The following is a 15,427-nucleotide window of genomic DNA, read 5'->3' as shown; positions in this document are numbered from 1 at the left end:
ACACTAGCAGACACGGTGCTAATATCAGATGACAGATTGATGCTTTGTGGTTAATATGGAAACCCTTCGCCCCCTGCTGGCTTAAACAAATAATAAACTTTGCAATTCGGATGTGTCAGGATCGTCCCTGAAGATCTAACGTAGAGTGTGTTTGCCGCAGCACCAAAAAAAAAGACGGAAAGTGCTTTAACATGTTGATTTCATTAGTGCGCTTGGTGTAAAGACACAATTACAGGGAACATCCCTCCTGTGAGATGTTTCATGTTTATATTCTAACATCAGAGACGTGTTGAGCCTCTGTTTCATCGCTAAATACATGATTAATCAGAGCGACAGCTTGTTGCCATGGTGTCAGCAACTGCTATCATAATAATAAACAACAGACAATAAACCCATGTTTTCTTTTTTGGGGCCTAAGCGTTACTACAGATCTAATGTACAGCTGGGCTAAGATGACAGCATCCTCAGTGGGCTAGTTTTAATAACGTCGCAGCTTAACCACTACAGAGGCAGGCGAAGACGTCATGCTGTCAGCGTGGGAACAAGACGATGGCCATGCCAGTAACTGCTGAGCGAGGAAAGATACGGTTTTTTTTTTCCCAGTTTGAGGCCTTGAGGCAGAAAAAAAGTAGAAGTGGGGACAGCATCATCAATTGGAGCAGGAGAAGGAAGCTATGATGTATAGATTGCAAAGAGGGAAACACCCTGAGTGCAGCGCTGTGGCATTTAGAACACATTAAAAGCACATTTCTGTACAGTGACGGATCGAGGATTTGTCTAAATCAGGGGCCGTGAAGGGGTCACAATTTTCACAGAGGGGCCAATTATATGTCCATACACTGTTCCTGATTCAATGAGATGCACAAGTAATTTAAGTAACTGTCGGCTCTATTGCTTTGAGCAAAGCCACACATCATTGAATATATTTTAAAAAGTCATATTTATTGTTAGTTTTGTTAGTAGGTGACTTATGTTTTTTTAAGACCATTGAAATAACAGGGGCACTTCAGGGCCCAATCAGATTTCAGTGGGAGCCAGTGCCCCCCTGCCCCCCCCCCCCCCCCCCCCCCCCCCCCCCCCCCCCCCCCCCCCCCCCCCCCCCCCCCCCCCCCACTGGCTCCGCCTCTGTAGCAGTCCCAATTTGGGTTTTCATCTTTTGACATAGTGACACTGCTTTTCTTGTACAGATAGAAGAGGTGGTCAATTAAATTAAAAAAACAACACTGAGATAATTGGGAAACCATCACCAGGCTTATATTCTATTTAAGTAAAAGTACAAACAAATAGACAAACATGGACTCAAGTAAAAGTACCATATTACCTTTACTACTTGAGTAAAAAAGTAAGTACTTTCTTTTACACATACTTAAAGTAAAAGTATTTGCAGATTGTAACCTGTTCCCTGACGTCTATCACATCATTAACTGTGCCCACTGTATATTTTGCTTAATATAAGAATAATGAAGACTCTGTCATATATATAAAAAACGCTGCAGATGATGAAAACACTGTCATTGTCATATTAAAGTCTCGGAAAGCGACATCTTCTGAATCCATTTGGGGTGTTTCTTTGCCAGTGAGGGCCCGGTCACACATTTGTGAATGCAAAGCAAATATTGCAGGTCAAAGTTCACCAAAGTTAAACCCCATGTAACGCCGCAGTTTGCCCCAATGCAGGAAGTGAATGTTTTATTTGCCTCCTAGCTCGCACAAATAGAAAGAGAACGGGAGGAGAAGGTTCGCCAGTGATATATACGCACATGTGTGACCGTGCCCTAATGCTGCTGCTGGAGGCGGGGTCTAATGTTACCTGACCTCTCTGATCGGGTCATTGAACCAATTCCCCTCTTGTATTGATTTATTGAAAACTATATCTACATGCCACGCAATGCATTTTAAAAATGTAGGAGTAAACAGTACAGATATTTGCTTGTATACATATTGGAGTAAAAGTGAAATATACCTGAAAATCAGTGTGTAAGATTCAGGTGAAAGGGATCTATTGGTAGAAACTGAATATAAAATAATCCTAGTGATCTTATCACTTGTGTGTTTCATCTAAATTGTACAAATTGTTGTTTTCTTTACCCTAGAATGGGCCCTTTATATTGAAATACTTAATATTTACATTGGGAGCGGGTCCTCTCTACGGAGGCCGCCATGTTTTTTACAGTCGTCCAAACTGGACAAATTAAACCTTTTGAGTTTTTATGACAACTGAAGGCTACCACAGGTTCTCTTTCGTGTTTGGAAGGGGAGGCTGAGGTGAGGGGTATTCAGCTGCAACATGCAACTTCACCACTAGATGTCACTAAATTCTACACACTGAACCTTTAAATAAATAACACATACATGAAAAGTACAGTAACGATGTAAATGTACACTTTTGCATCCCATTATTGCAAAACACAACTATAATGCACGAGTTAGGCCATGATCTCCTGGGTGAGAAATTGAGCCATAAAAAAAAAAGCCGTGAAATAAACAGAGTCATTCTTTCCTGCTCTGGCAGAGTCGTGCTTACAGACAATATTTACATGTGAGTGCTGGAGCGGCCCATTCATCCCTCAGCCTCTGGCCAGGTTCTTGTGGATAGGAGGCACTGTGTTTACCAAACTCTCTTGAGTGTCAATTGACTCTACACACACTTAAACAATCTCTCCTTGAGAATGGGAAACAGATTCTCACACTGGCATCTCTTTGCATCGGCGGCGATACCGTAACAGTGTGTGTGTGTTAGCGGGGAACAGTAACCTGGCTTTGTTTTGCAATGTATTGGTGGGGCCTGTGGACTCAGCAGGTGCTCTAATTACCGGCTCTCTGTGCCCCATCCACCCCCGAAAGGGGAACAGCCTCCGAGCCGCCGTCGACTTTGATGTGGCCCAGATCCACCGCATATGTGGGACATGAGCTCACTTAACGAACGCAGACGCTCTGCAAATGAACAGCCGCAGCGTGGTGCTGCCATTTGATATTGGTATTTTCAGTAGGTGGTAAGACAGAGAGGGAAAGTAGCGGGAGGAGAAGAGAGTCAGAGATGGCGGAGGGAAGAGAAGGAACTAAATAAGAAAAAAAAAAGTTGGCATCTAAACCTTTTCCTCTCCCCTTTTTTTTTTTTTTTTTTGTGAAGCTGCCAGTTCTAACCAGTCGGATGTTTTATCTCGGCCCACAGTGTGCCCGGACGGCTTTTACGGTCTTGACTGTGGCCAGATGTGCGAGTGCAGGAACGGTGCCCGCTGCCACCACATCACAGGAGCCTGCCTATGCACCGCCGGCTGGGCAGGACCACACTGCATTCTGGGTAATGGAAGCCACATCATTAAAACGGGGTGTGAGGGAGGCCCTCGCTGCAGCCCATCACGACATCCTCTCCTTAAACACGACTAAGATGTGTTTGTGAACAATTATCTCTATAATGAGACATTGCCAATGACTTTTTTAGGGATGGGTAAGGGCGGAGAGAGGAGAAAGGAAGGAGGACGAGAGTGCCCTCCGGCATACGAGGTTTAATTGAGGTCTATTCTGGATAAATGCACCCACGTGTTTATAGTGATCAACAATATAGTAGAGGAAGAATACAACTTTTAGCGGCGAACCAATCGTCGTTCTCATACTGAAGTTTCTTGAGGATTTCAAGCCGTTGTTTTAATGAATCCAGTGAAATGCCCACTAAACTTCTTAGCCTGTCATTCTGCAGTCTTATTCAAGACTTTTCCTCTCGCCACAGTCATTTTGTGGTCCTAACTACACCAGAACCAGAGTCAGCACAAAGCTAAGAGCATGACTTAATGATGCATCTCTGTCATTAGCGCATTTTCCTCTTCCTTAGATTCCAAATGTCACTGTGGGACTTTGATCATCAGTACGTTTACAATATGGGTGCTGAAAACCCTCACGCCCCTTGTACGTTTCCAGTGCATGTAGCTGCAGCTCATTTGAAGGTATTCATGTGTGTGTGTGTGTGTGTGTGTGTGTGTGTGTGTGTGTGTGTGTGTGTGTGTGTGTGTGTGTGTGTGTGTGTGTGTGTGTGTGTGTGTGTGTGTGTGTGTGTGTGGGTAGAATGCCCGGGGGGTCACTTTGGAGAGCAGTGCAGTCAGACCTGTGAGTGTCAGAACGGAGCCAGGTGTGACCACGTCACCGGGCGATGCAGCTGCACGGCCGGGTGGACCGGCGGGAGCTGCCAACTGTGTGAGTAGCTCATCGCTCAGTCTCACAGAATGATATATCACATACATATATGACTTACCTACAGAATGACGATGAATGAAGCTGTCAAATATATTTTATATTTAAAGTTTTAAATGATTTTACTGGTGGAACTTAGTCATTTTACATTTTTACATCAAAATTAACCTTTTGGTTTCATTCATTTAGATGAAAATCAGGAGATCATTTTAACATGCTAGATGTTTTTTGGCAAATGACAGTGAACATTAAGTCTGTATCAGTTTTCTGTGACATTATTGTGAAGAGGTGATGCAGAGTTGCCTCTTTAAAACAACCTGTTTCTTAACTGCATCACTGACACTGTTCAAACTAGACTCAGTAGAGCACAGTACCTCCATCAAGGCCCAACAGTTGCCTTCAATTCAGTCAAGCTGCATCAAATCTCACACATTGAGGGATATAAGTTACCTGCTTTGTTTTCATTAAGATACATGAATTATTCCCTGGGAAATCAGTGAAAAGGTCAGACAATGCCCTCTCTAGTAATGTTAAAGTGAAAAAATATATATTCTTGATCCGCACCTAAATTTAATGGGTTTTTCTTTTGGTCATTCTGCACCTCTCGATAAAATGTCATGGACGCAAACACGGTAATTGATTTTCATACTGTTCAAAAGTACATGATTGAAAGAAAACAGCTGCAAATCAAAAAGCATCTAAACAAAAGCTAAATTAAAATCGAACCTGAACTGGAGGAATTGGTACGTGAAAATGTAAAAACAGATGTTATTGCACACACCCCTGTATAGTCCTTAAAACGCACTACCTCATCACAAGTCCAGAAGTCAGCTCGTCCATGTGAATCCACCTCCCTCATTTGAAAACATGTTTTAATTGCAGGGCTGCTTCTTCTCAAGTCAACTTTAATATCCAGTGTAGGCACCTGTCTCTAGAACAGCTAAACACACAAAGACTGGTTAAAAAAATCAACCTTCACTGTTGAGATCTGCTCCTCTTCATGAGACAATTTGAATATTTCCTGTATATTTTATTCACAGTAGGGATTCACTACAAATAATGACAGCAAACAGATGTAGGCCTTGTTTTTTGTTTATTTGTCTATTTCTGTGTATGCATGTTGAGAGCAATGGAAAAAACCAAATTCAAAAAGTCAAATTCCTTGTATGTGTTCGCATACATGGCCAATAAAGCTGATTCTGATATAAAACATGGAATCTAAGATAGTGACATGGATAATATATTATTTTCATTATCAATATTTGCTAGAATCATCAATTGTTATTGGTATATAAATTTCTCTACTCAAAATGTGCATTCTTTTATCTCTTCAATATGTGTTCATTTAGATTTCATTCATTAACTGTCTGTACTGTGTGTTTGTGTGTGTGTGTGTGTGTGTGTGTGTGTGTGTGTGTGTGTGTGTGTGTGTGTGTGTGTGTGTGAGTGTGTGTGTTTCAGCCTGTCCTGCAGGACAATATGGGGAACACTGCTCTGGCCAGTGTCTGTGTCAAAACGGGGGCCCTTGTGACAGCGTGACAGGCCAGTGCTCCTGCCCACCCGGCTGGACTGGAGACGCTTGTGAGTTAGGTGAGTCCTTCTTCCAATTTGTCCTTAAGCTAAACTTTCAGGGTCATGGGGAAAGACAGAGCCAATCACAGCTGACCTTAGGTGAGAGGAGCTTTACACCAGACAACTATTCACACTCATCCACATAACTTCGAGTCTCGTGCATGTCTTTGGATCGGGGGGAGAAAACAGGAGGAAACCCTAGTGGACATGAGGAGAAATGTCTGATTCCCTACAGAAAAAAATTCCCAGGCAGCCCATAGGTTTGAACCCACTGAGAACTGGTAGACACTTCATCACCATGCTGCCCATTCCAAACTCCTCTTCATCAAACATTTTGACATTGTTAAAAAACGTTTTGAGTTTGTGCAATACATCATTTCTTGAGTGTAACTTCAATCTGAGGGTTCCTTCTCTTCTCTCCTAGAGTGTGAGGAAGGACGTTATGGAGCGAGCTGCATCCAGGTCTGTGGTTGTGCGAACGGAGGGAGGTGTGACAAGATCACTGGAAAGTGTGTGTGTCAGCCCGGCTGGACAGGAGAGCTGTGTCAGTCAGGTGACTTCCCGAGCTTTACATCAGCACTGTCATATTACAGCATATTCGTTTTCATTTAGCAGTTTTATGCCTCCGTGCTGGTGGGAGCCAGAGGCCGGAGGCATTATGTTTTCAGGTCCATTTGTCCGTCCATTCCATTCCCATTGTGAACACCATATCTCAAGAATGACTTCAAATTTGGTTCAAACATTCACTTGGACTCAAAGATGAAAGCAATTGACTTTTGTTTTCGAAGGTCACGTCCTTGTGATCGTAATATACCGGGAACACACATATTTCATTACATCTGGCATAAACATTGACTTGACTCAAAGATGATGTGATTAGAATTTGAAGGTCAAAGGTCATGTTCACCATAGAATGCTGCAGTTGAATCCTTTCAAATTTGGCACTCACTCTAGATTTACAGATTAAATGATTGGATTGGGGTGATGAAAGGTCCAAGGTCAATTGTGACCTCATAGGAATCTGAATTTATATTTATATCGACTGCATCTATCGGTATAGTATTAGTATACAGTATTATCTTATCTGTTTTTCACCTATCCCATTAAGAGATAGATATATAGCTTAAATGCCATCCAGTAGTTTCCAGCTTGTGTCTATATAACCTTGAAGAAGTGTAACTTTTCTCTCACCATACACATTTGCTGCATTTCTATGCAGCAACAACAAATCCTAAGAGAAGGTTTACGTACTCCTGAATTTATTAAACTTGTTGTGTCAAAACTTTTTGTGCATTTAGTCCTAATGAGCACAAACACTCTTTTCTGCCATGTTGAAAACCTTTGTTTTCTGGTTCTAATGTTTCCTGCTGTACGTCAATGCTCGTGTGTTTCGTCTGAAGCCTGTTCAGAGGGATTCTTTGGAGAGGCCTGCGAGCAGCGGTGCGACTGCGTCCACGGTACGAGTTGCCACCATGTGACGGGCCGCTGTGAGTGCGAGCCAGGCTGGAGAGGAGCCAGGTGTGACAAACGTGAGTGTGTGTGTGGGACTGAGGAAATTGCAATTGAATGAAGCTCACAATGGAGCAGCTTTAAACAAGGGGGAAACTGACTGTGTGCCCCGCATTTGTTTGACTCCCCTCAGCGTGCCTGCCGGGGTCCTTCGGTGCTTCCTGTGCCCGGCGGTGTCAGTGCCCGGCTGGGGTGTCCTGTCACCATGAGACTGGGAGTTGTGGCTGCCCAGCTGGACTCACAGGGACTGGCTGTGAGAAAAGTAAGAATAATACATCCATCGTAAAACAAAACTTTAATACCTCCAGCAAGGTTCTGCATTCGACTAGCACGATTATGCAAGAAAACTACTGGACGGATTATCATGAAACTTTGTGGAAGGATGCGGTATGGGTCAGGAAAGAACCCATACAATTTTAGCCGCAATGGTGATGAGGGGGTGGATTCTGATTTTATTTTATTTTTTTAGCTTTAACTAGATAGGTGAGATAGGAATAAAAAACAGTCGTGTTTAAGGGACTGGTATTTATAAATGGGAGCAATATGGTGCAGATCCAATTCCATATCTCGTGAATTTAAATGTGGCCTTTAGGTCTGAGCTCTCTGAGAGAGTTACACAAATATATGATTTTTTCCCTCTGGTTTAGTTTGTATTTTAATGGTAAGGTGAGAAGCAGCTTCTCGAATCTTAAATACTTGCAGTGAAAATTGTGTATCTCATGTCTTTTATGTGTTAGTGTTCATGGAGGAAGCCCTGACACATGGCTAATATCACTGTCATGCATATAAAACCATTTGGCCGACATCCGTTCCCTTTTGATAGAAACACTCCCCCCCCACAATGCACCACTTCCATCAGGAAGAAAAGGCATCATGGGATGGAAGCGATCACCAAGAATCCTTCTGCTAATACTAATTAAAATTTCCTTTTTTCCACCGTGTCCTCAAGGGGAAAATTACCATTTATTACATTCCAGGAAATGTATTCTACACACAGCACTAAAGCCTCACTGTCACAGGACTTTATGCTAATGTTTCATTATTTAGACTATACCCTTTAGAACTGTATACGAGCGCCTTCACTATACTCAGCCCCTCACCACTCCGTCTACACCGCCACCTCCCCTCCGCCTCAGCTCCCTTCCTCTCCTCACACACTCCCCAGACATCTGATAAATGTTACACACCGGTTGCCAAGTAAAACAGAAGGCATTGTTTTTGTCTCCTCCGCGGCGGATAAGGGCTTTTGGAAGGCAGACATGCATAATGACAGCGCCGTAATTGCCTCTTTAGTCTGGAGTCCTTTCTTATCTGTCCCCCGCGCTGCCTGCCGCTGTCTGATTGAGTAGCCGAGTGCTGCGGTCTCACCCGAAAACATGTTCGGTTCACAGATTCATCTTGTTCGCTATGACCGAGTGTCTGCGGACCCCATTCATTATTGTGATGAGCGTATATACGCATGTATGGGAAAAAAAAGTGTGTGAAAGAATGTCCCTATGCGTCCATCTGGGTCCGGGCACCAGGGAAAGTGTTTTTTTTGTTTGGTTACCAGTCAGTACTGAAGGTCCCAGTGTGTTCACACAGGAATCTGGAGAAGGAAAGTGAAGTGGAATTTGTATTTGTTCCCACTAACTACTGAAAGTCCTGTCAACTGTCATAATTAAAACCATGTGCTGTAATGCAATGATGTGCATTATACGAATTTTGGATCCTTTTGAAGTTCCTCTACGTAACACCTAGAGTTTGTGATATGTTTCTGACTGTGTTCTCGCAGCGTGTCCTGCTGGCATGTTCGGCCAGATGTGCAGTCAGCTGTGCCAGTGTTCAGGTGATCAGGAGCAGTGCCATCCTGTGACGGGAAAATGTAGCTGCTTACCTGGGTACTACGGGGCAAACTGTGGGCTACGTAAGTATACCGACTGATATTGGGCTTGTGCTTATCATCAACTGTATAGAATGATGGATGACGGATTTACACTTCCTTCTTTTTGAGAATAAAATTACTTTGACTTTTTAGTTTGGTCCATGTCCCATCCACTAACATGGAGGTTTTTTGTCTTTAATTAAACGGGGAGTCTGGAGGAAAATGTGGGCGCATTGACCCAATTTGTAGATTGCCATTGAACTAAATATTTACATGTAATTCTAACATTCAAAACTTTTGTTCATCTGCAATTGTTTTAAGATGTTACAGTTTTAACCAATTAAAATGTTTACATATTTTTACATCTAAAGTCCATCAAAAACAAATCCAAACTGGTTGTTATGCAAACTCGGCACGATAGTAAAGCTGGATCAGATACAAAACGACACAACAGTCACCTTCCGTCATCTTTGTCCCTCTTGTCATCACGGTTCGTGTTCAGGATGTCGAGCAGGAACCTTTGGGCCGAACTGTAAATCCAGATGCAGCTGCGTCAACGGCGGTCGCTGTGACTTCAGGACTGGAACTTGCTACTGTCCTCCGGGCTTCATTGGAGCCGACTGCAGCTCAAGTAAGTTTTGAATCCTGGCACCTGTTTGTTCTCCACTGCACCAGCTTTATGATTCGTGCTTGGAGCTGGTGTTTTAGGGATGATCATCATCATCACGGTATCTTTGCCACACTGGAGAATTCTGGTCAACCACGGCCGAGGTGAACCGCAAGGCCTATGACATCTCCTTAACTTTGTTGATTTGTAGTTTTGCATGAATTAAAGCGTGATTTTCTCTGCAGGTTGTGTGAATGGGTACTATGGGAAGGACTGTGCTAAGCCGTGCTCCTGTGGGGAAGGAGGGCAGTGCCACCCGGTAACAGGGAGGTGTATCTGTGCCCCGGGCAGGATGGGACAGTCCTGCCAACAAGGTGAATACACATAGTCCTTATGTATATGACAATATCTAAGTAAACCTCATGCGTATTATTCCACTGTGAATTATTTTAATACAATTTCACTAGAGAAGAATTTCAGAGGCAATGTTTTTGCAGAAAAGATAAGGATTAGCCAATGAGTAAAAGAGAAGTATTAAGTATATTACTTTTTTATCATAGAGTTAAAGACTATCATGCAGTAAACAAATGTTTGGCTTTGAGATGGATATCTGGTATATCTCTTTTTCTTACCATTCTCATGAGCATAAAATGAGTAACCAGGTCCGCTGACATGCATCAGTGAGAACCATCGGCCCTAATGAGTTCTTCAGAAATAGACGACCTAACTAGAAACTGAGAAGCCGCCGCACAGATTCGGGCGTGTTTTTCAACATCTCTCTCACTGTATATTTACATAATAAATTCTCCATTTCCTCAGTGCGAGGCCTCCGATGATCACAGGGATTCTTTTTCGCGAGAAACAGAGGCAGAGTTTTTCTTAATCTCCCCCTTTATCAGCAACTCAGCTGGATTGCGAGAGGGGCTTTCCAGCACTGCTCGTCAACAAATGTTCTCTTCTTTCTCCTCCTGCATTCACTCGGACATACCACCTCTTAAGTTGCTCTTGTTGAATGTTTACAGAAACCTATAAGTAGCTTGTTCTCTGTCTTCCGTGTCGATGGATCTGGCAAGGAAGCAAATAAATAAACAGGGAAATCAAAGACGGTCTGCTTATTGTGTTCCTGATCTAAATTACCCAGAGAAACATGATTATTCTTTTATATCAGCGCCAAATTAGACTACTTTGCCATCTCTTTAATGAACTATTGCTTAAATAAACATCAATGTGGTTAGTGCAATTTTTGTGTGTGTGAAAGAAGAACATGCAAAAGGGCCTGAAGTTTTTGGGTGTTTCCTGACTGTTTCTTCAGGATGTCCCAGAGGGCGCTATGGCTCGCAGTGCAGAAATACATGCAGCTGTCAGAACGGGGGTCTGTGTGACCCTGTCGCTGGGTCATGCAGGTGCGGACTGGGCTGGACTGGACCACGCTGTGACACAGGTACAACAGAACACATCAGAACGAAACAAAATCCTATTGTGCTCATGGGGAAATCGAAAACTTCAAAACAAACAATAAACCTGAGTCATTTTTCAGATTTCCATTGAAAAACTTGTTTTGCAATATTGTTCCTGTTACTATGGGCCAGTCCTGCCTTTGTTTTACTAACAGATCAACAGACCTTTTTTTTTATAGCTAATAAATACTAATAATTGCCATTATCTTTATACCCTCCTTTGATTTTAGTGGTATTAACAAATGTTGCCATTTATGACCAATCATGTTGTTTATGATCACTGTTTCTTCATTAGTGCCTCTAATGCAGTCCAGATCGTGTGTGTGTGTGTGTGTGTGTGTGTGTGTGTGTGTGTGTGTGTGTGTGTGTGTGTGTGTGTGTGTGTGTGTGTGTGTGTGTGTGTGTGTGTTCAGCCTGTTCACAGGGAAAATATGGTCTTGACTGTGCACAGGACTGTCCATGTTCCAACAATGGGACGTGCCACCGTTTTACTGGCACCTGTAGCTGTACTGCCGGATACTACGGCCACTCCTGTCAACACAGTACGTAAACCTTAACTAACAATTCATCACATCTTCTGGCCTCACATACACTTTAAAATAGATAGGATTTTTCTGCCTTTGTGAAACGTTTAATAGTCTATGAAATACTATGAAATGAAATACAACATGATTTTCTGGCCATTTTTAACCATAAACTGTTTTTCTGTTTCCCCTGTTTCTCCCAGGATGCCCTTCAGGGTTTTTCGGAGTGAACTGTGCCCAAACATGTGACTGTAAAGTGGGTCAGTCATGTGACCACGTAACAGGCCGATGTGCATGTCCACCAGGCTACTATGGGTCACAATGCCAAAGACGTGAGTACAAATGAACATCCAGAAAAACACAACATTACATTTTAGCCAATGCAATAGGCTGAGGATTAAATGTAAAATTTTAAAAAGAATGAATTTGATTTTGTGAAACAGTAACTTTTAAATAACCGATGCCATAATGAAGGAAATTCAAGAACTAGGTCAGTGTCCCAGAATAACTTACTGTATATCTGCTAATATTAAGAAAGAACTAAAACCTTTTCATATGCGGTCTATGACTACAGCACACAGAGACATTACAAGCTATGCATGCAGCCAAAACTAAAGAACTACCTTAGAGTATTTAAAGTCTATTTAAGTACACAATATTTTAACATGTTTAAGACTTTTTAAAGGCCTCAAATTCAGATGATTGAAATTTAAACTTTGTAAAACCCTGCAGAAAAACTGATAAAGACATATAGATATCGGATTTCCAATATTTTATGTTTTTGAGATACTTACACTCCAGCAACATCATGACAGCAGAAACCCTGTCATGCTCACAATCACAGGCCGGCACTCATTAACAAGCAACCGTTTGGATCCTACAGTTGTGCATGTGCAGATATGAGCATGAATGAATAAGAGATTCCAGAGAAGAAAAGGTGTGTGTGTGTGCGTGTGTGTTCTGGCAGACAGACAGACAGGTTGGTAGGTAGGTGGGCAGGCAGGCTGGTTATTTGATGAGAGACAGGTGTTTCCTGCTTAATGCGTTCCTGTTACATCCCTGTGCCCTCCCGCCTGCTCGCTGGGCTCTCAGCCGCAGTGTGAGCGCCTAAATGGCCACTTCAGTCCCAGCAGGAGATATGGCTGAGCATTACAGAGCAGCTGTAAGGCAGCCAGAGACAGAGCTGACTCTGTGTGTGTGTGTCTGTCTGAGGAAATGTGAATGCACCTTTTATTTTATCACTAAATGCTCTTACAAATGTGAGGAAATCTGTTTTTTAAGTGTGTCTGTTTTTGCTCGTATATTTATTTTTATGTGATTGTGCAGTCACATGTGTGTGGTCTTGCATTTTCACCTCTAATTGTCCATAAGTATAGAAAAGTGATGGTTTATTATTGCACATCACATTTTAAAGGTCTAAATGTAACGTTCTTGGAAAAAAGACGTTTGTCCAGTTAGTTAATGAATCCTTCTACAAAACAATGACATCACTCAGGATTATAGAAAGGTAGTGACACGTTAGGCACAGCTAGTTGCGGTTGCTAGTTGCGGTTGCTAGTTGCCAATTTTATTTGTCAACACTCCACCAGGCATTCTCTTGGTTGGGGAATTTCAACACACTTATTGCACACACAAAAAAATCCAAGAGCAGGAAAGAAATCTGAGAGCAGACGTTTGACCTATATCGAATCAGGGTGAGCGCAAGATGAGCTGAGGCTGCTCAAGCATGATTGACTGGAGAGACGTCACGTGAGAAGAGATGCCTGAATACAAACAGGATCCATATTTTATTATCCAGATTACAACTGATAATACTAAGTGTCACAAAAGGATCAAATTATCATACATCATGGAAATGTTGGCATTATTGATCTTACATTGTACAGAGGGAAGAATTATCGTACAAATACGATAATTATCGTTCATCTGGCAACCCTGGCGTTTCTCGTCTTTAGGCTGTGAAGCCGGCAGCTTTGGACTGAGCTGTGCAGAGTCATGCAACTGTGCTGGTGAGGCCCCATGTGACCCGGCGACAGGACGGTGTCTCTGTCCCCCAGGAAGGACAGGAGGGAGATGTGAAAAAGGTAGACGTCACCATAAGGGAGCACTTCTGTTAACAAGTAGATGTTAGAATTAAACGATCAGACATTTAGAAGATGCACTTTAATACACTTTAACTGTGTGTGTCTGTTGTGTTTATTCAACCTCTCCCTCCTCTGCGCTCTCTCAGACTGTGGTGGGGAGCATTTTGGCCCCGACTGCTCCCTGCCGTGCAAGTGCTCCCACAGGGCCCGCTGTGATGGGCTGACTGGCCGATGTCTGTGTCCGCTCACCTGGCTGGGCCCCACATGTAGGGAAGGTACTGCTCGGCTCCTGTTGCCATTCACACACACACACACACACACACACACGCACACACACACACACACACACACACACACACACACACACACACACACACACACACACACACACACACACACACACACACACACACACACACACACGCAGGGTCACAGGCTGTAAAGCTGAACCAGCTTTAGTGAAATACTATGTCATGAAGTGTGAGAGGCTGAGCCCCATCACTCTGTGTGTCACCCTGTCTCCCTCAATCGCCGCTCCTGTCTCCTGACAGTTATTTTAATCTGCACCCAGCGTGGCGCCCGGCTCAAGGCTGTCTTCGTTTCACCTCCTCAAAGCCGAGCACACGGGAGACTACGCACCAGTTACTTCTCCTCCACAAACCCCAGAACATTTGCTTTTGATTTTCAAATAGTGCTGATGTCTTCTTGCCTTTTTTTTTTTTCGTCTTTCAGCACTGCAGCACCAAACCTCAGGACTGCTGAATGTCTCCATGTCCCAAAGAAAGAGAAGAACGGGCAGCAGAATCACATAACCCGTAGCAGAAGGTGCAAACTCCTGACTGGACAATCACAGACAGGACTTGGCTTGTGCGGAGCGTTTAAGGAGCCTGTCTCTGTAAAGGTGATGTTTTTTTTGTGAAACAGCTGTCAGAAAGTGACGCTACATCATACTCACGCTGCACCGCACTCATCACCGAGCACGCCGCTCAAGCCAATCCACCAGTGAACCTGACATGTGAAGGGCCCTCGGAGGACCAGGAACTCCACACTGACCCCAAACTGTGTAAGATTATAGTCCAGGGTTACACAGACTCCTTAGCAATACACACTAATACCTGCATCACATCTGCTGAATGAAAGCGTTTAAGTTACTTTCTCCAGTTTGACGTTTAATGAGTTGTTAAGAGTTCAGTTTCTTTCTTCGGGCCGTTTGGACGAGACACGTGACTGAATCCGAGACTTTCTTGTAACCAGAGAGACTTTACATCCCCTACAACTCTGCTCATAAAAAAAACTTGGTGGTTAGTACAGCAGAATGCCGAGCATATTTTGGGTGAAGATTAACAGCAGCTAAAACGGATTTAGAAATATATGGGTCATGTATATACTTATTCTGAGGAGTAAAACACCAGGATCCGCACATACAGGGACTGCAGGCATGTGAGCTCCAAACATGTGGTCCAATGAATGTTCAAGCAGAGGATTTTGGTTTATGGGAGAAATTATCTCCATACATATTTTAAGATGTATAAAAATGTTTGAGTAATAATTTATGTTTGATATATTTTTTTTCCACAGTAGAGTTCAGCTACCTGGTTACGTATATTAAAAGTACAACTACGCTT

The 15,427-nt window shown here is 43.1% G+C and overlaps 1 protein-coding gene across 1 annotated transcript in view; it reads left to right on the top strand.

Annotated features, from left to right (window-relative positions):
* The window catches only part of zgc:158328 (uncharacterized protein LOC567225 homolog), a 59,231-nt gene extending 44,291 nt beyond the window's left edge, over positions 1 to 14,940 (top strand). Inside the window, exons 24-38 of the mRNA XM_034604872.1 lie at positions 3,173 to 3,301; positions 4,060 to 4,188; positions 5,647 to 5,775; positions 6,182 to 6,310; positions 7,158 to 7,286; positions 7,400 to 7,528; positions 9,041 to 9,172; positions 9,633 to 9,761; positions 9,983 to 10,111; positions 11,050 to 11,178; positions 11,608 to 11,736; positions 11,922 to 12,050; positions 13,674 to 13,802; positions 13,949 to 14,077; positions 14,535 to 14,940. Coding sequence (XP_034460763.1) covers positions 3,173 to 3,301; positions 4,060 to 4,188; positions 5,647 to 5,775; positions 6,182 to 6,310; positions 7,158 to 7,286; positions 7,400 to 7,528; positions 9,041 to 9,172; positions 9,633 to 9,761; positions 9,983 to 10,111; positions 11,050 to 11,178; positions 11,608 to 11,736; positions 11,922 to 12,050; positions 13,674 to 13,802; positions 13,949 to 14,077; positions 14,535 to 14,614 — 1,889 coding nt within the window. The 3' untranslated portion in view covers positions 14,615 to 14,940. The remainder of the gene's footprint in view (positions 1 to 3,172; positions 3,302 to 4,059; positions 4,189 to 5,646; positions 5,776 to 6,181; positions 6,311 to 7,157; positions 7,287 to 7,399; positions 7,529 to 9,040; positions 9,173 to 9,632; positions 9,762 to 9,982; positions 10,112 to 11,049; positions 11,179 to 11,607; positions 11,737 to 11,921; positions 12,051 to 13,673; positions 13,803 to 13,948; positions 14,078 to 14,534) is intronic.
* Positions 14,941 to 15,427: the final 487 nt, after the last annotated feature.

This window comes from Hippoglossus hippoglossus, chromosome 13, assembly GCF_009819705.1.
Source record: "Hippoglossus hippoglossus isolate fHipHip1 chromosome 13, fHipHip1.pri, whole genome shotgun sequence".
In the NCBI taxonomy this organism is placed as follows: Eukaryota; Metazoa; Chordata; class Actinopteri; order Pleuronectiformes; family Pleuronectidae; genus Hippoglossus; species Hippoglossus hippoglossus.
Note: the sequence above shows the minus strand (reverse complement) of the source record. Positions and strands in the feature narration are given on the sequence as shown.